The sequence below is a fragment of the Sus scrofa genome, chromosome 8 (genome assembly GCF_000003025.6).
Source record: "Sus scrofa isolate TJ Tabasco breed Duroc chromosome 8, Sscrofa11.1, whole genome shotgun sequence".
In the NCBI taxonomy this organism is placed as follows: Eukaryota; Metazoa; Chordata; class Mammalia; order Artiodactyla; family Suidae; genus Sus; species Sus scrofa.
The window spans coordinates 120557838-120585190 of NC_010450.4; the positions used below are offsets into that span (position 1 = coordinate 120557838).

Consider the following 27353-nt stretch of genomic DNA (forward strand, 5'->3'; position numbering starts at 1 on the left):
CCCAGGCTAGGGGTCAAATTGGAGCTGTAGCCACAGGCCCACGCCACAGCCACAGCAATATGGGACCCAAGCTACGTCTGCAAACTACACCACAGCTCATGGCAATTCTGGATCCTTAACCCACTGAGCAAGGCCAGGGATGGAACCCTCAACCTCATGGTTCCTAGTCGGATTCATTTCCACTGCGCCACAAAGGGAACTCCCTACAAATGCTTTTTAAAAGCAAATCTACTAGTATTTATTTCTGGCAATACTATTTACTGATAACTTGAAGTGTTATATATATATATGTATACAATTATAAATTTTTGTTTTTATTTATACATATCATGTGTCTGCTTGTCTTCCAGTGTTTATTTATACATATCATGTGTCTATTTATCTTCATGTGCTCTATAATTCATAATATTCCTTACTTTGAAGGAGTCCTTTCTGTAAAATTAGTAAAGCCTTACTACATCACAGGATGGGTGACGTGAAACAGTTCTACATTATAATAATACACAGTAACACTTTTCCTTCTCCTTAGAGACTTGTGTAAAATTCCTGAATTGTCAGCTTAGTTTGGAGAAAAAGTGACTTGTTTCATTTTTGAGAATTAAGATGAGTACACTGTTTTAATTTTAAAACAGGAAATAAAAATCTAAACAGAGAGCCAGCATGTAAATTTCCATATCCTGTGGTGAAATATGATAAATGACCTGGCCAGATCTTGCCTAGAGTTGTTGGACTAATCTCTTAATGGAGCAAGAGTTTGTCTCAGGCTGTTTCCTGCTGAGATTCTGAGCAGCAGAAAAGACTTATTGAAGAAATTAATGACAAGTTCATGAAACATCAGGACACTAGAAGACAATGAAAACAATATTCACCTAGAAAGAACATGGATGTCTTAAAAGTTGTTCAATTGGATGACATATAGGCGCTAATTTAATCCTCTTCTCATAAGGTTTTTTACTCAGAAGTACAAAGCAATAGAAGGAGCATAGGGAATTATATCTGGTCCTATTATCCCTGAATGCCCCCTCATGTATTTTTTCACCTTTTATGAAGGTGAAGACAAGCCATGATCATGTCTACTCAGACATTTTTATTTTTATTTTTTGCTTTTTTAGGGCCACACCTGCAGCATATGGAAGTTCCCAGGCTGGGGGTGAAATCAGAGCTGCAGCTGCTGGCCTGCATCACAGCCACAGCCACCTGGGATCCAAGCAGCATCTGCGACCTATATCACAGCTCGCAGCAGCACTGGATCCTTCACCCACTGAGTGAGGCCAGGGATCAAACCCACATCCTCATGGATACTAGTTGGGTTCTTTACCACCTTGCCACACTGGTAACTTCCTATTTCAGACATTTTTTAGGTTGAAATTTCAACCTAACATTTTAAGTCAAATTTCACTGAAAACTCATAAAATGCCTTGTAAATGTACAGAATTATTAGGAAATATTCTGAGCTGTTGGTCTTGCTTAGTGTCATGCCTCAAATATCCTAAACTTAATGACTTATTATGATCTGATAGTCTTATCTACTCCTATGAGCAAAAGCATTGTTCTTTCATTTTCTGCCTGGATCCTGACAGTATGAATTCTCAATGAGGATTTCCTGTCCTGGCTCAGTGGTTAACAAACACAGCTGGCACCCTTGAGGATGTGGGTTCGACCCCTGGCCTTGCTCAGTGGCTTAAGGATCCGGCGTTGCCGTGAATTGTGGTGCAGGTCACAGACACGGCTCAGATCCCACATTGCTGTGGCTGTGGCTGTGGTGTAGGCTGGTGGCTACAGCTCCAATTCAACCCCTAGCCTGGGAACCTCCATATGCTTTGGGAGGCCCTAAAAAGACAAAAGGCAAAAAAAAAAAGAAATCTCAATGAGAGTAATTCTATAACAAATTAGGAAAAACACCTTAAAGCAGTTACAGTAGTAAACAAGATAATTTTCAGATAGACTGTTAGCTGTATTACTCAGCTTTTACTACGTTATTTCTGTGCTAACCATAATTCCAAACAACCACCCCCAACTCCTGCACACACACACACACATACATACACAAAGAAACTTATGTACCACACACACAAAATGAAGTTGAGAAAGTCTGTGGGTGTGGAAAAGCCTTTAGATTCTTCTCTGAGCCATGTCCATCTAATTAAGAGGACTGGGGAATCACATTTATCTGCAAAAGGTTTTAATAATAGGTATGATTGCCACACCTTTTAGAGGTTTGTGCCCTGGGGCTGAGTCTATAGAGGGGTGTGAAGTATAAATTTCATGGTTTTAGACTCGTGGCTCTTTTTGTGGTGCTTCCTTTCTTCTTCAGGATGAAGGTGGCATTTGGATATATCACTGGAACTTTTTCTTTGACAAGCTCTTGCCCGCACCTCCTCGTCAGCGCTAGGAGAGCTGTGTGGAAGGTCAAACTTAGAAGCTCAGAATTTAGCCAATGGGCTTTTGTCATTGCCTCGTAACACTGGGCATAAAAGAGTTACTTAACAGCCTAGAGTTCTGATAAAATGAGATTTAGTCTGTCTCTGGCAACATCATCGTCTTTGGTAATCAGAGAAGGGTAGTGAAGATCAAACAGATGTTCCATTACCCAGAGCAAGCAGGACACACGTGATGGCCATCTCCTTGCTAGACGTACCTACAGGAGTTTTCTAATTTCATATGGAATCATTATGTCTAGGGAAACACCACATTTTACTTCTCTGGATATTGTTCTTTGGCTGCTCTTCACCTTTCAATGGCATTTCACTCTTTTCCTTGGTATTGTCATCCATGACATCAGATTAATTAAATAAGGAGGTGATTAGACAAGGGGGCTCTAATGCTATGGCTGGCCTAAAATCTAAGCCTGTGAAATGCCTTAGGGTTATGAAGTCACAATCTAAAGAAAATCTATTGCTGGAGTTTCTGCAGTGGCTCAGTGGTTAATGAACCCCACTGGTATCCATGAGGTCGTGGGGTTGATCCCTGGCCTGGTTCAGCAGGTTAAGGATCCGGCGTTGCCCTGAGCTGCTGTGTAGGTTGCAGACTTGGCACAGATCCTGAGTTGCTGTGGCTGTGGTATAGACCGGCATGTGCAGCTCTGATTCGACCCCTAGCCTGGGAACCTCTGTATGCTGTGAGTGCGGCCCTAAAAAAACGAAAAAAAAAAAAAAAAAGAAGAGAAAAAGAAAAAATCAATTGCTTTAAGCTATAGCCAATCAAATTATTTCCTTTCTTTGCTTCCACGCCTTCGCTGCGGAAGTCTCTTGCCCAGCTCCTGTTGGTCAGTGTCCCTAACCACTTCCAGCTCAACACTGCCAGATTCCAATTGATTTTTGCTCAGATAAACTCTAACTTTTTTAATATGCCTCAGTTTATCTTAATTCTGATATCATCGCCCAATGTTTTTGTTAGGAATACTTCTTGGGATATATCACTGGAACTTCTTCTTTGACAAGCTCCTGCCCGCACCTCCCTAGTCAACCAAGCTGCTGAAGTCAGATTCTTAACCCACTGAGCCACAGTGGTAACTCCTGTTTCTGTCCTTTAAACTAGAGGAACTATTGATTTGGCAGCCAGTCAGGTACTTATTTTAACAGTCTTATCAATGTGGTTTTAATGATGAGAGCATTGTTAACATTTTCTTTCATGTCTGATCCTCTCAGCTAGTTTGAGGGAAGAAACTATGCTTTATATATCCCATCTCCCAACTGCTATTGCTTGGCCTGTTGCAAGGACTGACAGCACCAACCTGGACTATATCACAACTATTCCTTTATTAGGGCGGGATTCTACATCATGTATTATATATACATATATTATATATCATGGTATTGCATCCCATCTCAATATATAAAGAATATAAAACAGTAATAAAGATGTGTTAAATGTCAACAACAATCTTCTTGAAATTATGTTAAAAAAAAAAAAAAAGGAGTTCCTGTCATGGCGCAGTGGAAATGAATCTAACTAGGAACCATGAGGTTGTGGGTTTGATCCCTGGCCTCACTCAGTAGGTTAAGGATCTGGTGTTGCCATGAGCTGTGGTGTAGATTGCAGACGCAGCTTGATCCTGCATTGCTGTGACTGTGGCATAGGCCGGCAGCTGTAGCTCCGATTTGCCCCCTAGCCTGGGAACCTCCATATGCGGCGTGGCTGCAGCCCTAAAAAGCAATATCAATTAATCAATCAATCAAAAACATTTATGTTAAAAATGTAAGGTAGGGATTATTATGGATGTGGATTTACGATTTAGGTGGAGGGATGACTTATAAAATACTAATATAGGTGAAATATTATTTGGGAAAACAATATCAACACAGAGTCCCTCCCTCTACCCAGCAAATCCTAAAGATCAATAATAGATAATGAAAGGATAATATAAGACCCTAATTTTTTTTCCCTTTTTTGCCTTTTAGGGCTGCACTCAGGGCATACAGAAGTTCCCAAGTTAGGGGTGGAATCAGAGATGCAGCTGCCAGCCTACACCACAGTCACAGCCATGCAGGATCCCAGCCACGCATGCCATCTAGTCCACAGCTCAGGGCAACCAAGGATCCTTAACTCACTGAGTGAGGCCGGGAATTGAACTCGCGTCCTCGTGGATACTAGCTGGGTTCTTTAGCGCCAAGCCACAACAGGAACTCCCAATTTTTTAATTTTAAAATTAACAGCAAATTTCCAAAAAAACTTGATAAAACTTTCAGATTGAAACCCAAACTACAGTACTAAAGAGTATATATTTCAAATTTTCTTAATGTCAGAAATACTGAATTATGTTTATAACGTAATTACTGTTAAAACTCCAAGTATGAAAGATTTGGATCACTACTGTCTCCAAGCAGCTGGACGTGTACAGAGGTGCTATTAATCTATTAGTTGGAAAATTAAGTAGCTGGCATTATGATAGTACTGTGTGTACAGTACTATTTTTTTAAGCCCATCATTTGCATTTGATTACATGGACCATCTGTAACTGCCTGTGAATCATATGAGGACATTTACCGAACATTTGTCAAGTAGCAAAATGTTTAGCATAGAAGAGTTGACACATAATAGCCTTCATGTTTCACTAAATCAACTTTAGAAGCCAGGCTATAGGTACAACCCACAGACGTGTAGTCTTTAGAAAAATATGATTTGATTAAAGAATACCGCCTCAGCCCAAGCCTTCAGTGGGTAGACCAAAAGGTCTTTTATGACCAGCGAGGTGACTTTGCTTCACCGTCTTTTCCATGAAACTGTTCTGTTGGGGTTGGGGAGGTAGGGGGTTCAAAAAGTCCTGAGAAAAGAAGAGGAAGGAGATACAGCTGAAAAAGTGGGAGCAGAGGGTCGTGATGAATCGGTGGCTGGGCACTTGCCTAGGAGGAACAAACGCGAAATCACTACCCAGACTATGGTTAGCGAAGGAGTCGGGGCGCCTTTCACTGGACGCCTTCGCGCCACCTGTCAGACCGGAGGTGTCAACGGGAATGCAGGGGGGTCGGTGAAGGTACCCCGTGCTCCGGAAGAAGGCTGCGGACAGGCGGGTCTCTGCCCGCCAGGTGTTCTAACGGGGCGGAGGCGGAGGGAGGGCAGGGCAGGAAGGAGGGAGTGCTAGTCCCCGCTTTCCGAGGTCTCTGGAACCGAGCAAGGAGGCAAAGGTGGAATAGGGGGCAGCTACTGCGTGCCCCTCCCCTGAGCCTCTCAGCTCCTCCCTCCAGGCACGTGACTAAGCCGGCGGGTGCCCTGCTCAAGCAGCGTAGCTCGCTCTGTTTCTTCCCTCCCGCCGCTGTGCCCTTCTTCTCCCGGGTTCCCATCCCTCCGTTCTCCCCCACCTCCTTCTCATGCCCCAATAACAGCTCGAGCTGCAAAGCGCCCGCCCCTCCGCCCTTTTCTTCGCTTGCTCATTGGCTGAGACTTCAAGGACGCGGCCCGAGGGCGGGTGGCAGCCATTGGTGGGATGAGCAATCCGAGTTCCCGGATGAGGGAACATTCTGCAGTATAAAGGGAGCGGGGAAGGCGGGAGACAGCGCAGTTTGAATCGCGGTGCGACGGAGGAGTAGGCGGCGGGATCTCGCTTGGTGACTGACTAGTCCTTTCTCTGCCTTGCTTGTTTGAGCTTCAGCAGAATTCGAAATGGTAAACTTCGCGGAGGCGCTCGAAGACTACGCGGGTTTTTGCCGGCAGGAGAAAAACCCGTTACACACGGAGATGGGGGTGAAGCGGTGACGGTTGGGAACGCGCGGAGAGAGGATGTGGAAGAGCGGGGGGAGGTGTTTTGTCGGCGGCGAGCGGAGCAGCCTCCGATCTCGCGGCGGGCGGCGACGGTTGGGTGGCGCGCGCAGCGCCGCTGGGAGCCGGAGGGCGGTGAGCGGGCGGCCTGAAGCGCGCGGCCGCGGCGGGCGCGCAGCGGGGGGCAGGCGGGCGGGGTCGCCCTTGCGGCGCGCGGCGGGCCGGAGACCCCGGCTGGGCACCGGGCCCCGCTCGCGCCCGGGCCGCCCCGCGGTGGGGGAGGGGCGCGCCGCCTTGGTAATCCTGTATTCTGCGTTCCTTCTTCGCTCGCGGGCGTGTGCGCGCCGCAGGCTGGCGGTAAGGCTGGGAAGGACTCCGGAAAGGCCAAGACAAAGGCGGTTTCCCGCTCGCAGAGAGCCGGTTTGCAGGTCAGTGGGGGTTTCTGCTGTCTGGGAATCGCGGCGTTTTTCTCTCCTTTTTCTCTGTTTATCATTGCACTAGATGAGCTTTTGGTCTTTGCGTGGTGATGGTGTCGGGACTTGGTTTACCGATACAATAAATATTGGGGAAGGGGGGGCGATCACGTGTGGCGATGCTAGGGCGCGTTGCTGCATCAGCCTCCGTGCCCCTTGCTTTGGCGCGCGTATAATTTGACCATTTTTGGCTCCTCTATCTTTGTGCATTTGTGTTTGTGTATGCGAAAAATGAAGTTTCCGGTGGGCCGTATTCATCGACACCTGAAATCTAGGACGACCAGCCATGGACGTGTGGGCGCGACTGCCGCTGTGTACAGCGCAGCCATCCTGGAGTACCTCACCGCAGAGGTAAATGGGTGTACGCCTGTAATCTGGAAAAGGTGGTGGGGGGAGGCGGTGAGAGGGAAGGAGGAAAGTGATGCAAGAAAACTCCCAGGCTCTGAACGCGGTGAGAAGCTTCTGACAACGCTAGAGGGGGCTGGTGTTCATTTTGGGTTCCTCCTGAGCTTGAGTTGACTGCTTTAGGAAATAAAATTGCGTGTCCCCTTTATAGCTTTTGCATATCTTGCCATTCAGGTAGTGGGGGGAGACGGCAGTTGGTAGATACACGTTCACGAAGGTTTGATTCTTCTGGATCTTGATCCTAAGGAAAGTTGGCAGGAGATTGATTAGATTCTGTCTTCTAGGTACTTGAATTGGCAGGAAATGCATCAAAAGACTTGAAGGTAAAGCGTATTACTCCTCGTCACTTGCAACTTGCTATTCGTGGAGATGAAGAATTGGATTCTCTCATCAAGGCTACAATCGCTGGTGGTGGTATGTAAATACTAAAAATTTTTTAATTTCTTTAGATAATTCTTTACTTTTTTCCCCCACTAGAAGAGGACACTTAGTGTTATTTTCAGTGATCTGTAGTATGGTTGCATCATGAAAATTGATTCCTGTATATAACTTAGTGAATTTTTACTTCTGCATACTCTGGCCTCACATTTAAAGACTTCTTCGAAGTTGAACGTTAAACTGTCATGGTTTTGAAGTCCTGTGTTAATTTTCAAAATAATGTATATTTAAAAGTATCCCTTTCCTCCCCTAGGTGTCATTCCACACATCCACAAATCTCTCATTGGGAAGAAAGGACAACAGAAGACTGTCTAAAGGATGCCTGGATTCCTTATTATCTCAGGACTCTAAATACTCTAACAGCTGTCCAGTGTTGGTGATTCCAATGGACTGTATCTCTGTGAAAAACACAATTTTGCCTTTTTGTAATTCTATTTGAGCAAGTTGGAAGTTTAATTAGCTTTCCAACCAACCAAATTTCTGCATTCGAGTCTTAACCATATTTAAGTGTTACTGTGGCTTCAAAGAAGCTATTGATTCTGAAGTAGTGGGTTTTGATTGAGTTGACTGTTTTTAAAAAACTGTTTGGATTTTAATTGTGATGCAGAAGTTATAGTAACAAACATTTGGTTTTGTACAGACATTATTTCCACTTCGGTGGATAAGCTCAATAAAGGTCATATCCCAAACTAGTTGTGTATTAAATTCACTTGATTATGATGGGAACAACTTTTGTTTTGAATAACTATCTTATCCAGCAATAACTTAATAAGCACGTTTCTTACCTTGAAATTAAAATGTTAATTTTGTAGATCAACAAACCTCGAAGGCTAAAGCATATATATATTTTTTAATGCTATGAGATGAACTATTAAAGATTTTAAAACTTCAGTAGGAGCTTGGAACTGGACAAGGTGATGTTTTTTAGGTTAAATTTGATCATCTCAATTTGTCGCTGCACTTGCTGTTTGTGACAGCAGCACTACATCCAGAGCACTGTCATGGACTGGGGCAGGTAGGGAAGTTCTGTATATTGCTACCTCCACAGAAGGTACTTTCAGTATAAACAGTGAAGTGTTTCCTGTGTTCTCCCACTGTTTCAAAGGCTACCTGGATTAAACTGTTCAGTATGCACCATCTAATCCCGTTTTTACAGAAAAGAATCAAGGTTGGAGTTCCCCTGTGGAATAGCAGATTAAAGGTCCCGTGTTGTCACTGCAGGGGCTCCAGTGGCTGCTGTGGTGGGGGTTTGGTCACTGCCCTGGGGAACTTCTACATGCCTTGGACTCACCAAAAAAGAATCAGGGTTTCTCTGAAAGTCCTGAGTTGATCATATTTGCTGTCATGGCTGTCTTTACTGAACATTGTATGAAACGATTATTTTGTGGTTAAGTTGATTGGATCGTTTTGACATGACACTTGGCTTCTGACAAGTTCTTAGTTTTTGAAACTCGGATTAGGTCATTACAAGGCTCATCCTGCACACGGAGACCAGTATGACAGGTATAGCATTTCACAGGGGTAATGTGAAAAAAGAGTAGGGAGAAAACCAGCAAATAGATACATGATGGTAATACATTCCCAACGAGCTGATTCCTTCCTCGTTTTGGTCATGTAGGATTATTAGGGTTCCGGTTTTTCGCCAGAGTAAAGGCAAACTGCAAATTGTGTTTACTTTAACTCCCGGATGTACTAAGGAGATGGTTTTACTGCAGCTGGGTCAGGAAAGTGCTGAAAGAGGCAATGAAACAAGCCCTGAGTTAGGGTCGAAAGGCCCTCTACTGTGTCCCAGTACACCTGTGCCGGAAGCGCAGCCCTCACCTGACCGAATCCTCCCCAGGCTGAGGGGGGCCCTGAGGCGGGGCCTTCGACCTCTGGGAATTTTCCTGAAAGCGAACATGCCCACCCCGATCCGTAGCCCGGCCGCTAGGAAAACCGGCGGCCGCCGACGCGGGCCACCACGGGAGGTCAGAGGGCGCGGCGCAGTCCGGGCGGCCGGGTCCCCGCCCCGGTGGAACCCCCGGCGGGCAGCAGGCCTGGCATCTCCCGCCCCCGCGCCGTCCAGGTTGGTCAGCTCCGAGCCTGCTGGCGCCCCGCACGGACCGCCGAGTCGGCAGGGACAGCCAAGCCCTGGAGCTCTGTCCGGGGGCCGCGAAGGATGCAGCTCGCGCGGTAGTTGCCCGCGGGGGGCGGGGAGGCCGCCGTGAGGAGGCGGAGCTGCGAGCCCGCCAGTGCGCCCGGGCCTCGCCGCCGCCGCCGCGGTCTCCTGCGCTCCTCCCCGTTCGCCTCCGCACGCCCCCGTCCCCGGCCGGCCTCGCCTCCACGGCGGCGGCGGCTTCCGCCCCTCGTAGCTGCGCTCCCGCAGGAAACGGAAGAAGGCGCAAGCCATGGAGGGGAACCGGGACGAGGCGGAGAAATGTGTCGAGATCGCCCGGGAGGCCCTGAACGCCGGCAACCGCGAGAAGGCCCAGCGCTTCCTGCAGAAGGCCGAGAAGCTCTACCCGCTGCCCTCGGCCCGCGGTGAGGCCCTCGCTCTCCCTTTCCTCCCCGCCCGGCCCCCAGGCCGCCGCGCAGCCCGCTCTCGCCCCCACCCTCGGCCCTCCGGGAGCCAGCGGGGCTCCCGGCCTGCCCGACCCCGCGGCGGGGCCCCCGGGAGCAGCATCCCGACACACCCCCGCCCCGGCCCTGACTGCCCCCGGCCGAGCCCGCCCTGGGCCGCCCCGCCACGGGCCGCCCGAGACGCCCTCCTCACCTGCCTGCGAGATGCCCGCTCGCCGCCGACACGCAGGAGTTGCCGGTTCCCTGGTCGGTTTTCGTACTGTCCAGCTGTCATTCTCCCAGGAGACTCGCCGGGTTGTGTCTTCGCAGAGTGGGGCTTTCTGTCTGGGTGTTTGGTTGTGTGGCGCCCACCCTTCTCATCCTCACCCCCAAGTAAGGCCTAGGCCCCTAATGAGGTGAGAGGAACCGGGAACTCTAGTGGCTAATGTACAGGTCCCTGGTTCCACCGCCTCTAGGGTAGAAAACACTGTGCCCAAAGCAAACATTTTCGAATACTTGAGATGACATTGCTTTTCCCTGGGAGGGAGTTCGTTTAGAAGAGAGGAGCACCAATTTGGCAAAAATGATGGAGTCAGTAACCATTTGCTAAAGAGTATCCGTTGTTATAGCACCGTAATTGTAGACAAATGAGATACAGGTTTAGGAAGAGAGTACTGGACTGCCCTTAGTCGAATTCCTTCTGTTCCCATCCTGCTCTCTAGGCTTTAAAATCTTTAAAATAATTATAGCCAACATTTATTGAGCACTTACTTAAAGTACCTAGGGTTTTATATGAATTATTTACTCCTCGGAACAATCCTAGGATTCATTTGGCCAGGCTTACTCATATGGAAACAGACTTTTTGATGAATGAATGATGGATGAACGAAAACATACCCAAGGTCACACGGTAATTAGTGGCAAAGTCGGAATAGACTTGAGCTCTCTAGCTCCAAAAACCACTACCCTCCATTGCCTGGCCTATAGGGTACTGTTTCACTTGAGGTTCAAGGCATTTCCAGATTAAGAAAATTATCAGTAAGTCAGAAAGAAGGTGGGGCTACTTGTTTCATTGTTGTTTTCTTAATTTTTTTTCTACATTGTTGAAGCTTTACTTTTCTCTGTCCTTTCTGTTACATTGCTGTTGAGGACTGTACCAGGGAGGACAGGAGAGGGAAATGAAATTAAATAATAATTATTTTGTTAAATGTTGCAAAACTGTGAAATTTTTCAACTTAACCATTTTTAAGTGTACAGTTGAGTAGTGTTAACCGCTTTCACATTGTGGTACGACAAATCTCCAGAATTTTCACCTGACAAAATTGAAACTATCCCAATTAAATAGTTGCCCATTTTCCCCACCCACCCAGCTCCTGGCAACCACCATCATACTTTCAAAAATTTGACTACTTTGAATACCTTATATAAGTGGAATCATACAGAATTTGCCCTTTTGACTTTCTTTTTTAACTTAGCATAATGTTTTTGAAATTTATCCATGTTGTAGCATAAATATAATGGGAGTTCCTTTTTTTTTTTTTTTTTTTTGTCTTTTTGTCTTTTTGTTGTTGTTGTTGTTGTTGTTGTTGCTATCTCTTGGGCCGCTTCCGCGGCATATGGAGGTTCCCAGGCTAGGGGTTGAATCGGAGCTGTAGCCACCGGCCTACGCCAGAGCCACAGCAACGCGGGATTCGAGCCGCGTCTGCAACCTACACCACAGCTCACGGCAACGCCGGATTGTTAACCCACTGAGCAAGGGCAGGGACCGAACCCGCAACCTCATGGTTCCTAGTCGGATTCGTTAACCACTGCGCCACGACGGGAGGGAGTTCCTTTTTAAAGGCTGCGTAATAGTCCCTTTCGTGTATATACCACGTTTTCAATATCCATTCATCATCTACTAAGAGATTGTTGTTTCTGTATCTTGGCTATTGTGAATAATGCTGCTCTGAACATAAGTGTGCAAGTATTTCTCTTTGTGATCCTTTCAAATTCTTTTGGATATATACCCAGAAATGAGATTGCTTGATCATATTGGTAATTCTTTTTTCACTTTTTTGAGGAACTGCCATACTTTTTTCATGGCTGATATGCCATTTTACATTCCTACCAACAGTGTGCAAGTGTTGCAGGTTTTTGGTTTTTTTTTTTTTTTCCCATCTTTTTAGGGCAGCACCCATGGCATATGGAAGTTCCCAGGGTAGAGGTTGAATTGGAGCTTTAGCTGCTGGCCTATGTCAAAGCCAGGAATCGAACCCATATCCTTGTGGATCCTAGTCAGGTTCGTTACCATGGAGCCATGATGGAAACTAAGAGTTTCAGTTTTCCCACCTCCTCACCAACGCTTGTATTTTGTTTATTTGTTTGGATGTTGGTTTTTGGTAGTAGCCATGCTGATGAGTGTGAGGTGGTATTTCATTGCAGTTTTGATTTGCATTTCTCTAATGATGACTGATGTTGAGCATCTTTTTATTTGCTTGTTGGCCCTTTGTGTATAATTTTTGGGGAAATGTCTATTCAGACCCTTTGCCTATTTTTTAATTAGGTTGTTTGTGTTGTTGAGTTGTAGTAGTTCTTTATATATTCTACATTTTAACCCCTTATCAGACATGGTTTGCAGATTTTTTTTTTCCTCCCATTCTGTATGTTGTCTTTCATTCTGTTGATTATTTCCTTTGATGCACAGTTTTTAAGTTTGATACTGTCCCATTTGTCACTTTTGCTTTTATTGCTTGTGCTTTTGGTGCCATAGCCAAGAAATCATTGCCCACATTTAATTTTGTAAAACATTTTCCTACTGTACGAATATGTGATTTCATTTAGTCATTATCTAATCCTAGTGGGACAGTTTTAACATTAAACAAGTCACCATTAAGACAGAATACTTTGGCTTTTGAATCCTAGCTCAAAACTAGCTTGTAACCTTAATCGTGGGCAAGTTAGATAACCTTTCTATCATTTAGCTTTTGTGTCTGCAAAATGAGGCAATAATGTATCAATTTCCTAGGGCTTTTATGGGTATTAAATGAGTTAATACATAGAAAGCATTTAACAGTAAGCACTTAATTATTTTGGTATCATTTCCATTGAACAAGTGTGAGGCTTTAGGAATTTTTAAACTTGTAGTCTATCATTCTGTTATACAAGCAACTTGAATCAGTCTACTAAAGATACATATCAAAGCACAACACAATTGTTGCCCTTAAAGACACGAACATAGGGAAAATTAAGAAGCTAACAGTGAAAGCTAATAGCGCAGTTTATTGAAAGGCATTATGTGATTACCAAATAAAGTGACTGGGTATAGTCGTGGTGTAGTCTGAAAACCTATCTCTGACAGCTTTCTGACCAGGGATGAGGGACTTAGTTATATGGAAAATGAAGATTTCATCACAGGGTTGATGTGAACATTAGCTGAAATAAGTCGTGTGAGATAATTAGTTTAGCAAAGTGAGTTCTACATAGAATGTTCTTGGAAGATGTTTATTGGAATAATTTAAGAATTTAGGGGAGGGAAAGATCTAGAACATTTGTTTAAGCTCCTGATAAAGTTTGTAGTGTAGAAGGGAATTGAAGGTGTGGGTTAAATGAAATATAACATTTTTATCCCTGAATTTCACCTATTTTAGACTACCCTCAAATCCTTATAACGCAGAACTTTTACTGAGTTCGTCTGGAAGTATTTTCATACGAAGACAGGCAAAATATATAACATTGCATTTTGAACAGTGAATGAGAAAATACGTGCCTAAATTCTAGCTAAATTCCAGAATTTTTGTCTCCTTGACATTTTTTCTTGCCAGGTGAGAAGTCTGATGGACAGACTACTTTAAAAAATTGGCAAGCGTTTCCTTGAGGAAAAACTTCATCTTCAAATGAATCTAGGACATTATTGCTTTCTAAGTATTTAGTTGAGAATATTATCTTACAGTTTGTTTATTGCAGTAGACTTCTAAATGAATCGAATTTTACAGCTTTTGAATATTTTCATACCATGAGTTTAGTATGTGTAAAGGATTGTTACATGAATATGACTACTGCGTAGAAAATATAAATATTCTGGAAAGATAATGTCAGTAGCAGAATGTCAACAGGAGAAACATTTTAGTTTCTACACTGTATATTTATTGGAGTATTAGTATGTTTTGGATTTTCATGGAGAGATACACTTTACATTGCTGTTTTAATACTTTAGTATTTCATACTAACTGGCAGGCAGTTTGAGATATAGATTTTTTTTTTTTTTTTGTCTAAGAAAAACACTTTTATTGTTTTCGAGACTTTTATAGTGATTTGAACCAGATGGCAGCCTACAGCTTCAGAAAAAGGCCATCCTGTGTCTAATGGATAGACAACTCCTATATAATTCACAGCGTATATTAGTACAATAGCAGTTAAAACAGTCCTCTTTTAATTTTTTTCTCTCATGTGAGAGAGAGAGATGTGTGTAGATTTTTCTTCCTTGTATTGCTACATTATTTAGAAATTTAAATCTAATAAAAAAATTAAAGGTATGTCCCCTTTGTCTCACTTAAAATGGTAAAAATAAAGCTTTTAAAACCTTCATTACACATCTGGAATATTATCCAACCTATTCCTTTTAAGACAATTCCATTTTCTTTTTATTTCTGACTTAATTGAAATTTAGTGTCAACTACATACTATACATTCAGAACAGTTATTTTGATAGCACCAAGTTAAGTGTTATAAAATAATTTCCAAATTTCAGCTAATAGCCAAATTATTTCAGGCATTGTGAATTTGGTTTTGAACTTTAATTTAATGGTTGTATGACCTGTACTCGTAAATATCTTTTGGAGAGTCAGTTTCTGCATCATCTATGAAATAGGGCTATGTTAATCAACACATATTTACTGAATCCATACTTCTTTTGTGGCAAGCACTGTTCTAGGAACTAGGATTCAGTGAAGAATTATACAAAGTTCTTGGCTTCTTGGAGCTTGCATTCTAGAGGACTGAAATATGAAGTGTCTGCTGGATACAAAAATAGCTCAATTTCTATCATTCCCCTTTCCTTTCCTGAGCCTCAGTTTTCTCATCTGTAATCTTCCCAGGATTATTATTAGATCATTTTATTAAGTGCTGTAAGGACGTCAGGTATTGTTACAGACAAAAATATTTCAATGGTGCCTTGGAGTTAGCAAGTTATATTATCTTTTTTTCCGTCATTTTTTTAGTCACCTATTTGAGTATAAAATAATTAAGCTAGGATTAATCTCCATTTGGATTCAACTACTCATTCCCTTCTTAGTTAATATGTAGTTCTCCCCTCTTTGCTTTCATTCCCTGTATTATCCTATTATCCATGTATATAGTTGTCCCTTTTCTAGATTAAAAATTCCTCTGCACATCCTGGCTCAGTGGAAACGAATCTGATGAGCATCCATGAGGACACAGGTTCGATCCCTGGCCTCACTCAGTGGGTTAAGGATCCGGCATTGCCATGAGCTGTGGTGTAGGTTGCAGACGCAATGTTGCTGTCTGTGGCTGTGGTGTAGGCCAGTGGCTACCACTCTGATTCGACTTCTAGCCTAGGAACCTCCTTATGCCTGCCTGTGGTGCAGCCCTAAAAAGACAAAAAATAAAAATAAAAAAAAATCCTCTGCTGTCAGAAGCCATTTTAATGTTAATCACCTTTTCTACTCCCTTGGTGCCCGACTGAGCTTTGCTTATACTTGTGGCATCTATAAACCTGGGTTTTCTGGAATGGAAACTCTTTATTCTAATTTCACTCCTTTATCAATGAAGACAATTTCTTAAATAAATAACTAAATGAAAAAGTTATAGCGGTAAGTCTTTTCATGGTAATATATTCACAAATGAAGCTTTTCCATAATCAGACAAGTATGTAAAAATGTATATATAAGAGTTGTCACTGTAGCAAAAATTTGGAAGGAGTCCATCAGTGGGAATTGATTAAATAAATTGCATTGCATTCATATACTCTGCGCCTATTAAAAACGATGACGTGCCTCAGTAATTTTCCATCCATTGACCCACCTCATTCTGTTCTTTGGCTGTAAATTCCCAGCTCTCTCTGCTGAATTCCGAGTTGAACCTGCTCTCTCCTATACTGCAATAGTCCTGAATAAGGTCTTAAAAAAATGATATAGACCTATAATTATTGCTATAAAGTGATAAAATACAATGACATGACTTTAATAAAGGTAGAATTATGAATTTAATAAAGGTAAACATATGTAGATTATTCTAGTTTTGTTTAAAAATATATAAAAAGCTAGAGCGCTAGTGAACTAGAATAGCTAGAGTTAAATATACCAAAGCGGTTGAGTGATTTTTTTTTTTTCTTGTGTGGGATTTATAAGTGATCTTTACTTTGTTGTATCTTTTTTTAGGTGAACAACATTACTTTTTATAATCACACAAATAAAAACTGTATCCAGTTTGTGAGGAGGAGGGAAAAAATCCATTTGTTTTTCAAATCATGTGTTCTTATTTTAGTTTCAGTTAATGATGGACATTATATATAACAGGTGTGCAGTAGAAACTTATGAAATAAAAACAGACCATGGTTCTTCACTTTTGGATTATCCACATAAACATTTTTAATACTATATTTACTTTTTTACTGGTCCTTAATATGGAGTATACTTAAATACAAATTACGTTAAAACCCCAAGCAAAGCAATGTGTCTGGAATGTGAATGCATAAAAGAAGATTGGATAGTTTTAAAACCAAAAATAAATGTAATCTGGTTTATAAGTACTGTATCTGCCCAACTAATGTTGTAATACTGCATGTTTTTGTAAATGAGATCTCTTATGATAGCTAAGACATTTAATCAGAAAAAGCCAGTGTGTTCTAAATGCTGGCAGTACTTGAACTGAATCACATTACCTTCTCAGGCACTGGTTCCAGTGATTATTAATACAGAAACCTTGCTGATTCCATTTTTAAGATGACAAAACTGGATATTGAGACCCAGAGGTAATGGAACTTGTCCAAATTTTCACTCTTTGGGGCCAAAGAGTACTCAGTGTAGGTGCATGTGTACATCCAGCCATTGTTAAGCAGAGCTCCTTTGCATGAAATTGTAAAAGAATTTTCAGTATCATAATAACTGAAAATCTAAAACAACTCTATGATCCTACTAGCAATGTCTAACGTCTCGCTCTTAACATGGAAAGTGTCCAGAAAAGCAATGAGAAAATATGTTTGTGCTATGAATGAAAGGCAATGTACAGAAAACTTCCAGCTCGCATGCATAGGGATTTTGTGACCATCTATAAATGTTAAACACATAGCCACTTTCACATCTAGCTTTACAATAATTTCTTCATTAGCTGAAATACTTCTATCAAGAGACACTCATCTGTCTTAGGGATACACGTGGTGTACTTCGTGTAGGAAAGGCGGGATATAATAAGTGCTTGATTGCTGTTATAGTTTTCAAGAAAAGGAGATAGTTTTCTTTCTCCAAACAGCTTATATTATTTTTTAGATCTTTGGTCAGTGGGAACCCTTTACATTAGCTCCTAAGTCCTATAGACACATTCCCAATAGTTAATAATTACCTTGCTCTTTGGTGCAACAGAAAGTATCAGATTCCTCTTGTACATTCCCTGTAGTAGACCTGGAATCAACCATATCTCCGATAAGCCCTGGTTTCTTTTAGTGGAAAATGGTGTTACAGTATCACAGTCTGTACTAAGGGTACTAAGGGTGCTGTAGCTAATAGATTTTGTTCCTTGTTTCTGGGCCTCTTCAATGTATAGACTAGGGATTTAAAAAAAATTTTTTTTAAGCTAAAAGAGCTGATCAGTTTATACTAGTAAGGCCAATTCAAGTTAAGCAGTTTGGGGTGTTTAAAGCTTTTTTAGCTTATATTTCCATCTTTTTCATTCCTCAGTAGTAATCCTGATTTTCAAGGCCATGGCAAATTATAGAATCTATCGTGATTATTTATTTGCTTTACGCCACCTCATATGCATAATAGTTGCGGTGTAATATTACTCATACTACCTCACTAATAAAATTACTAAAAACTGTTAAAATGTCTTTGTATATACCCTCTCCACTTTCCCTATTTTTTTTTTTTTTTTTTAAATTTTGACATACTCTCAAACTTATAGAAAGGTCACAAAATAGTACGGACTTCTCATACACATTTCATTCAGGCTTCCTATTTGATAAAATTTTACATTTGCTTTATCATGTCCTTCCTCTCTGCCTGCTATCTCCCTTGCTCTGCCAACCCCCTCCTACAATTTGTTCTAATATTTTTTTCCTGAACCACTTAAGAGTAAGTTGTAGACATAATAAATAATGTTACCCCTAAATAATTCAGTGTATGTTTCTTAAGACAAGAACACTCTTACAGAATCATGGTATTAACCGTCAGTTTCACGAAATTAGTGCATGTACCTTATTCAAATTCTGCCAGTCCTCCCAATTATGTTTCAGGTAGTGAAAAGGACACATGTTGCACATAAGTGGTGTGTTTTTTCTCTAGATACTGTCCTTTGATGAATGCAAACCAGCTGCTTTGTAGAATTTCCTTCATTTTGGGTTCGGTTGTCATTTCCTCCTGTAAATTTTTGGCAGACATTCCGTAGAAGTGATGTTGTGTTTTTTAGTGTTGCATATCAGGATTCACATGTTAATTTGGTTCTTACTGGTGAGGTTAACTTTGATCACTTGGTAAAGTTGGCAGTTGCCAGTTTTCTCCACTCTAAAACTTTTTATCTTTTCTAAGTGATAAATGCTTTGTGGGAATTCCCGTCGTGGCGCAGTGGTTAACGAATCCGACTAGGAACCATGAGGTTGCGGGTTCGGTTCCTGCACTTGCTCAGTGGGTTAAGGATCTGGCGTTGCCGTGAGCTGTGGTGTAGGTTGCAGACGCGGCTCGGATCCAGCGTTGCTGTGGCTCTGGCATAGGCTGGCGGCTACAGCTCCAATTTGACCCCTAGCCTGGGAACCTCCATATGCCGCAGGAGTGGTCCAAGAAATAGCAAAAAGACCAAAAAAAAAAAAAAAATGCTTTGTGGGAAAATGCTTTGACACTGTGAATGTCCTATTCCACAACAAACTTTCACCAGCTCCTTTTATCATCCATTGATGATTCATTCCAGAATAAATTTCTCATGGTTGCCAAATGTTGTTTTTCTTATTCTGTCATTCCTTCTACAATTAGTTGGCATTCCACTTTATTTATTAGTATGGTTTCATGAATTCCTGTTTAATCCATTACTATTATTATTCCTTTTGATGCTCAGATATCCTCAGATTTAGTCATTAGGAGCCTCTTCAAACTGGCTCCTGTCTTTTCGACATGTTCTCATCATTCTTTGAGCTTCTTTACTTTCTGGCACAAAAAATTTTTCAAGCTCATTTTTTACTTTCTTTGCCCTGGGAATCAGCTCTTTTTGAAGGAGCCCTGATTCTTTTTAGTGGATAATGGTATTTAGAAACTAAGATATAGACACTAGGTAAGCTCATTGCTACAGGCATGTCATTGCTTCTAGGTCTTTTTAGTAGACAGATTTAAGGAATATATGTATGTGTGAATGCATGTATATGTGTGTGTGTGTGTGTATGTGTGTGTGTGTGTTATATGTATGTGTATGCAGGCATACACATATCTGTAGTAATTTAATGTACATTAATTTGATATCTGTGCAAGACTCAACACACCTTCCTTTGATGTGTAGAGTTCATTCTAGCCTTCTGCATTTTCTTTTGTGATTCTATTTGCCGACAGTGAGAAATGTGGCTCCTCTTATCTTTGGTTTACTTATTTGTTCATTTTCCCCTGTGTGTAATGAGTTTTTGACCCCATTGATGCAGGCCCTATAGCTCAGCCACTCTTTTGGCTCTTACTGCCTCCTTAGTTCAGGCCTCAGCTGCCAAGTGAAAAAGAAGGAAAGAGAAGACAGTTTTTTTTTTCCAAGTGAAATGAAAGGCAGAGGAAGCCCACCATTTTAAAAATATTTGAACCAGTCTACACTGTCAGAACATACTATCTTTACATACTTTGTAAGTCTCTTTTACTTGCTGTTCAGTCTTATCTCGATAGGTCACTACATTTAATGCTCACCATCAATTCTTATGTCATTGTATCTCTATTTTGGATTTCTGAAGCCTGTTCTCTAATAGATTTCTAGGAAGCCTTGTGGGAACTATGCTCCCTAAGAGCATTCTGGAATGCTGAAAACAGTTTATCTCTGGGTCTTTTTTGGGGGGCCACACCTGCAGCATATGGAAGTTCCCAGGCCAGGTATCAAACCCACCCAACAACAGTGACCCAAGCCACTGCAGTGACAATGCCAGATCCTTAACCTACTGTACTGCAAGAGAACTCTTCATTTCGGGTCTTGATGCTTGAAGATAGTTTGATGGATGCAAAATTCTTGGCTCAAATTTTCTTTGAATATCTAAATATATTATTCTACTGTTTTATGTGAGTACCACTTAGGAGCAGAGTCTGATGACAGTCTAATTTTCTTTCTTTTGTAAGTCATTTGCTCTTTAGATGCCCAATTAATTTTACTAGAATATATTTTGATGTTGTTTTTTTCTGTGTCAGTATTCTTAGGTATGTCATTTGCCCTTTCATTGTATGGTTTCAGATGTTTTTGTTTCTATATCAGAAGTGTTTTCTTCAATTATTATTATATTGGTTTTATTTCCTTTATTTTTCTTCTTCAGGACTCCTATTATATGTGTTGGATCTTCTTTAACAATCTTCAGGATTTGCCATTTTCTTTGTAATTTTTTCTTTTTCATTTGTTTCAGTTTTAAAGTTTTCCTTCCTTTTTATATTCTTTCATTTATACAACATTATCTATTGTGTTTATTAATTCTTTTGTTTCTTCTAGTTTAGTCTTTTTTGAATTGGTTTTTCCTTTTTTATTTTTTCATCCAAGTTTTATCTTCTAAGCTCTGGGTAGATAATGGGGGGGGTTGTTTTAATTCTAATTCGTGTTGTTCTTTTTTGTTGTATATAATTTTTAAAAGTCTTTCCCACTTGTTTTGAAATTGTAGGTGGTTTTGTTGGCAAGTCTTTGTGGTATGCTTTAATTATGTTCAAAGATTTCTTCCTCTTCTCTTTTTTTCTCTTATAACTTTATATCTGATTTCACTTCTCTTATTTTCTTTTACTCATTTTTATGTGAAGTTAGTTAGCCTTTCTAAATACACAGAAATCTTCTCCAGTTTCAAAAAAATTCACCTTATTATGTAAGATCTCACTGCTTTCTTCTCCACTTTGTACAGAGTTTCTCTTTTCTTTTTCTTTCTATTGCCTCTATCCTTTTTGTTTTGGGTCCTGTTCCCAGCAGCTTCTCCTTGGTGTGGCTTTGTTCTGGAAGAGGACTTTGGCAGATTAGTTTTGAGAATTGTGACTGAAGTATTTTTTGCCTTTAAGAGTTTATGGTGGACTGTTGCACTCACATGCTATTGTAGGGACCAAAACCTGTTCCTTTTTTCTCACCCTTCTCAGTTTTGCCTGCTGTGCTTCATAGAGAGTCCCTATTTGCTATTTTGGAGTTTTGTTCTGTGGACTGGTACAGAAAAACATTACTCTTCTCTACCTCTAACCACACAGATAATAATACCCACATAGATCTTGTAACTATTGGTGGTTTCTCCTTATCTTCTTATATTTGGGGATTTTGTATATGCTGTTTCAGTGTTGCTATGTAATTCCTCTGATTTTGCAGAGATTTAAACTTTAAGCTGATGACATCTCAGAATTTCCATAGACTTTTTCATATTAAAAAGTTTGTGAATCACTACCCCCATACCATGCTGGCTTCTGCTGTCAAGGTTAATGTTGTAACTGCATTATATATGAACTAAACTGTAGTTATAAATTGACTGTAATACTTACCTTGTTAATAACTAATGGATTGCTGTCGAAGAGCCTTTTTTACCATCTACAACTATATTGTTATAAAAGATGAATCTCTTAGGTTTTTGGTGACTTCTTAAATATAGTAGCTAGGGAAAAGATATGGTAGAAAATTCTTGTATATAAAATTGAAAGATTTAAGTATTTGTATGATTGCAAATTGGCCAATGACACAGCAGCGTTTTTAAAAATATATATATATGTAATAGCTTTATTGATATATAAGCCACATACTATACAATTAATTCATTAAAAGTGTATCATCCAGTGGGTTCACAGAGTTGTGCAATCATTAGAACAATTAGTTTTAGACCATTTTCTTCATCGCAGGAAAAAAAACCTCATACTCACTAGCAATCACTCCTCATTTCTCCTCAATTCCATCCTTCCTTTCCCACTAGCCCTGGGCAACAATTGATCTTTCTGTCTCTGTAGATTTGCATAGTCCATATTTTTCATATAAATGGAACCATACATACACTATGTGGTCTTTGGTGACTGACTTTTTTCACTTAGCATGTTTTCAAGGTTTGTCCATGTTGTAACATATATTAATACTTCATTTTTTAAATTGTCAAATAATATTCTGTTGTATGGACATAATCACATTTTATTTATCCATTCATCAGTTGATGGACCTTTTGAGTGTTTCCATTTGTTTTCTATTATGAACAATACTGTTAAGGAAATTTATGAACCAGTTTTTATGTCCATGTATGTTTTCATTTCTTTTGGGTATACACCCAGGGATAGGATTGTTGGGTCAGATGGTAACTATGTGTTTAATCTTTTAAAGAACTACCAGATGATTTTTCAAAGTGGCCACACTATTTTCCATTACCACCAGCACTGTATGAGGATTCCAGTTTTTCCACATCCTTGCCAACACTTGTTAGTGTCCATCCTGTTGATTATAGTCATCCTAGTGGGTATTTCATTATAGTTTTAATATTCATTTGCCTAGTGGCTACTGTTGTTGAGTGGCTTTTCATGTACTTATTGGTCATTTGTCTGTCTCTTTTGGAGAATGTCTATTAAGGTTCTTTACCTGTTTCCTTTATTGAGTTTTTGGTCTTTTTATTATTGAGTTGTAAGAATTCTTTATGTATTCTGGATATATGTCTTTTGCAGATACATGATTTTGTAAATACTTTTCCCATTCTCTGGGTTGTCTTTTTACTTTATTATTCTTTGAAGGTTAGAGTTTTTAATTTTGATGAAGTCCAGTTTCTCTGTTTTTTTCTTTTCCATTTTGCTTCATTTGTCATATCTAAGAATTTTTGCCTAAATCAAGGGCATTAAGATTTATTCCTGTATTTTCTTCTAAGAGTCTTAGAGTTTCAGCTCTTAAATTTAGATGTGTGATCTATTTTGAGGTAATTTTTTAAAGTATGGTGTGAAAGGATCCAAATTCTTTGTTTTGCATATGGATACACAGTTGTCCTGGCAGTGGTTATTGACCCACAGGTTCTGATGTGTCATTATGTTCCTTTTATTCAATTCTGTTTTTTTATTTGTATTATGAATGAATCTTTGATTAATAAATTGCCTAGATTTTTTTCCCCTTCAAACCCATTTTATCCAGTTACAGTTTTGTAATTGATTTCTTCCTCACATTGTGCTTAGTGATTATTGCATATTATAATACTAATTCTTTGAGATTTGAAGAAGATAGTATTATAGTCTAATTATAATGTAGTCAATTTTCATTCCTGTGTACCTGTAAAGAATGAATATAATTGTATATGTTTCTTAGATAAAACTTGATAAATTCGATGTTTATATCATTTGAATTCTTAGTGAGTATTTAATCTATCCAGTGTCAGTTATGGATTAAAAACATGTTAATATCTTTTACTATCATGGTGGATTTCTCTGTTTTTTCCTTTTCGTTCTGTTGATTTTTTTTTTTTTATGTTTAGTTATAACTTATTATGGGAAGTTTCAAGCTTACCCAGAAGGAGAAAGAATATCATAATCAGTCCCTGTCACTCTCCCATCGTTTAACCATTATGAATACATATGGCCAATCTTATTTCATGTATTGTCTCTACCACCTCTTTTATGCCCCTCCAGTATATTATAGCAAATCCCAGACATATATATATATATTTTTTTTATAGACTCAATATTATAGATTTATTCACACACTGAACACAGTATTTGGACCCCATAATGCCCCTTCCCTTTTACACCTCAGCCTGGATGAAAGCATTTTCCTTCTATTCAAACTGTGTATATCATAGCATCCTCTAGTGAAGTCTTAATGGTAAGTTGTCTCAGTTTTTGTTTGTTCGAAAATGTTTTTAATCTTGTTTAATGTTCAGAGAATTAGTACAGACCTTAAATTGACAGTTATTCTCCCTGAACATTTTGAAGGTATTCATTTAGCTGCCATTGTTGCTGATGAGAAATAAATAGGCAGTTTAATTTCTGTTTCTTTGTAGGTAATCTCATTAGCTACTTTAAGGACTGGCTTATTCTTTGGTATTCTACAATTTCACCGTTATATGACAAATGAAAGTATGTCATACGTAATTAGATGATAGTAATTTTGGGTTATTAAATTTTTTTAAATTCAGTGAATTTTACATTTATAGGTGTACAACCATCATCACAACCTAATTTTAGAACATTTCCGTCCCAAACCCCCAATCTATCCCTCCCCCACAACCTGTCTCCTTTGGTAACCATTAAGTTTTTCAAAGTCTGTGAGTCTGTTTCTGTTCTGCAAATGAGTTAATTGTATCCTTTTTTAGATTGCACATATAAGTGATAGCATATGATGTTTGTGTCTCACTGTTGAACTTCACTTAGCGTGATAATTCTAGGTCCATCCATATTGCCGCACGTGGCATTATTTCATTCTTTTTTATGGCTGAGTAATACACTGTTGTATGTATGTATCACATCTTCTTTATCCACTCTTCTGTTGATGGACATTTAGATCGTTCCAGGTCTTGGCTATTGTATATAGTGATGGAATGAACATTGGGGTACATGTATCTTTACAAGTCATGGTTTCCTCTAGATATATGCCCAGAAGTGGGATTGCTGAATCATTTGGTAATTCTATTTTTAGTCTTTTGAGGAATCCCGGTGCTGTTTTCCATAGTGGTTGCACCAATTTACATTCCTCCCAACAGTGTAAGAGGGTTCCCTTTTCTCCATACCCTTCCCAGCATTTATTGTTTGTAGACTTTTTGGTGACAGCCATTCTGGGTGGTGTAAGGTGGTACCTTATATCAAAATATAGTTTTGGGAGTTGCTGTCTTGGCTCAGCAGTTAACAAATCTGAGTAGCATCCATGAGGATGCAGGTTTGATCCTGCTCAGTGGGTTAAGGATCTGGCATTGCTGTGAGCTGTAGTGTAGGTCACAGACATGGCTCGGATCCTGCATTGCTATTTCTGTGGTGTAGGCCAGCAGCTACAGCTCCGATTGGATCCCTAGCCTGGGAACTTGCATATGCTGTGGGTGCGGCCCTAAAACGCAAAGTATGTATGTGCGTGTGTGTGTCTGTGTGGTTTTGATTTGCATTTTTCTAATAATTAGTGATGTTTAACATCTTTTCATGTGTTTTTTTTTTTTTTTTTTGACCTCTTATATGTCTTTGGAGATTATCTGTTTAGATCTTCTGCCTTTTTTTTTTTTTTTTTTCTTTTTCTCTTGCTTAACCCACTGAATGAGGATTAAGGGATTAAACTCGCCTCCCCATGGATCTTAGTTGGGTTTTTTACCACTGAGCCACGACAGGATCTACCTTTTGTCCATTTTTTAATGGGGTTAGGGTTGGGGTTAGGGTTGTTTTTTTGATATTGAGCTGCAGGAGGTGTTTATATATATTTTGGAGATTAATCCCTTGTCAGTCACTTTTTTTGCAAATATTTGCTCCCATTCTGTGGGTTGTCTTTTTATTTTGTTTAGGGTTTCCTTTATTTTGTGCAAAAACTTTCAAGTTTAATTAGGTCCCATGTGTTTATTTTTGGTTTTACTGTCATTATTCTAGGAGGTGGGGCTGAGAAGATATTGCTGAGATTCATGTCAAAGAGTGTTTGGCCTGTTTTCCTCTGAGACTTTTACAGTATCTGGTCTTATGTTTAAGTCTTTAATCCATTTTGAGTTTATTTTTGTGAAAGGTGTTAGAGAGTGTTCTAATTTAATTCTTTTACATGTAGCCATCCAGTTTTCCCAGCACCACTTACTGATGGGACTGTCTTTTCTCCATTGTATAGTCTTGCCACTTTTGTCGTGCATTAGTTGACCATTGGTCCGTGGGTTTAATTCTGGGCTTTCTATCCTGTTCCATTGATCTGTATTTCTGATTTTGTGCACATGCCATACTGTTTTGATGACTGTAGCTTTGTAAGTATAGCCTGAATTCAGGGAGCCTGATTCCTCCAGCTCCATTTGTCTTTCTCAGGATAGCTTTGGCTATTCTGGGTCTTTTGTGTTTCCAAACAAACTAAAATATTTTGTTTTAGTTCCGTGGAAAATGCCCTTGGTAATTTGATAGAGATTGCATTGAATCTTTAGATTGCCTTGTGTAGTGTAGTCATTTTGACAGTATTGATTCTTTCAGTCCAAGAGCATGGTTTGTCTTTCCATCTGTGTCATCTTTGATTGCTATCATCAGGGTCTCATAGTTTTCGGAGTACAGGTTTTTTGTCTCTTTAGGTAGGCTTATTACTAGGTATTTTATTCTTTTTGATGCGATGGTAAGTGGGATGGTTTCCCTACTTTCTCTTTTGGATCTGTCATTGTTAGTATATAGAAATGCAGTTGATTGCTAAGTATTAATGTTGTATCCTCCAACTTTACCAAGTTCATTGATGAGCTCTAACAGTTTTCTGATAGCAACTTTAGGATTTTCGAGGTATAGTATCATGTTTTCTGCAAACAGTGATAGTTTTACTTCTTTCTAGTTTGGATTCCTTTAATTTCTTTCTCTTCTCTGATTGCCATGGCTAGGACTTACAAAACTATGTTAAAGAGAAGTGGCAAAAGCAGACCTCTTTGTCTTGTTCTGGATCTTAGTGGGAATTCTTTCAGCTTTTCACCATTGAGAATGATGTTAGCTGTGGGTTTGTCATTTATAGCTTTTATTATGTTGAGCTGTGCCCACATTCTGGAGGGTTTTTATCAGAAATGGGTGTTGGATTTGTCAGAAGCTTTTTCTGCATCTATTTAAAGGATCATACAATTTTTATTCTTTAGTTTGTTAATATGGTGTATCACACTGATTGATTTGCAGATATTTAAAATTCCTTGCATCCCTGGGTTAAATCCCGCTTGATTATGGCGTACGATCCTTTTAATGCATTGCTATATTTGGTTTGCTAGTATTTTGTTGAGGATTTTTGCATCTGTTCATCAGTGATATTGGCCTGTAATTTTTTTTGTGTGTGGTA

The 27353-nt window shown here is 40.1% G+C and overlaps 2 protein-coding genes across 5 annotated transcripts in view; both read left to right on the top strand.

The window, feature by feature from the left end:
* On the top strand, positions 5915-8186 carry H2AFZ (H2A histone family, member Z). Its single transcript, NM_001123122.1, is given in 5 exon segments — positions 5915-6102; positions 6546-6623; positions 6906-7019; positions 7358-7487; positions 7765-8186. Coding segments are annotated over 5 exon segments (387 nt in total). The 5' UTR covers positions 5915-6099; the 3' UTR covers positions 7827-8186.
* DNAJB14 (DnaJ heat shock protein family (Hsp40) member B14) overlaps positions 9558-27353 on the top strand; it is a 56124-nt gene continuing 38328 nt past the window's right edge. Inside the window, exon 1 of one of the 4 annotated variants that reach the window (XM_021101721.1) lies at positions 9558-10031. In XM_021101721.1, the coding sequence (XP_020957380.1) occupies positions 9899-10031 (133 nt within the window). In that variant the 5' untranslated portion in view covers positions 9558-9898. The remainder of the gene's footprint in view (positions 10032-27353) is intronic. The other 3 variants (XM_021101722.1, XM_021101723.1, XM_021101724.1) reach the window with 3 other exon arrangements.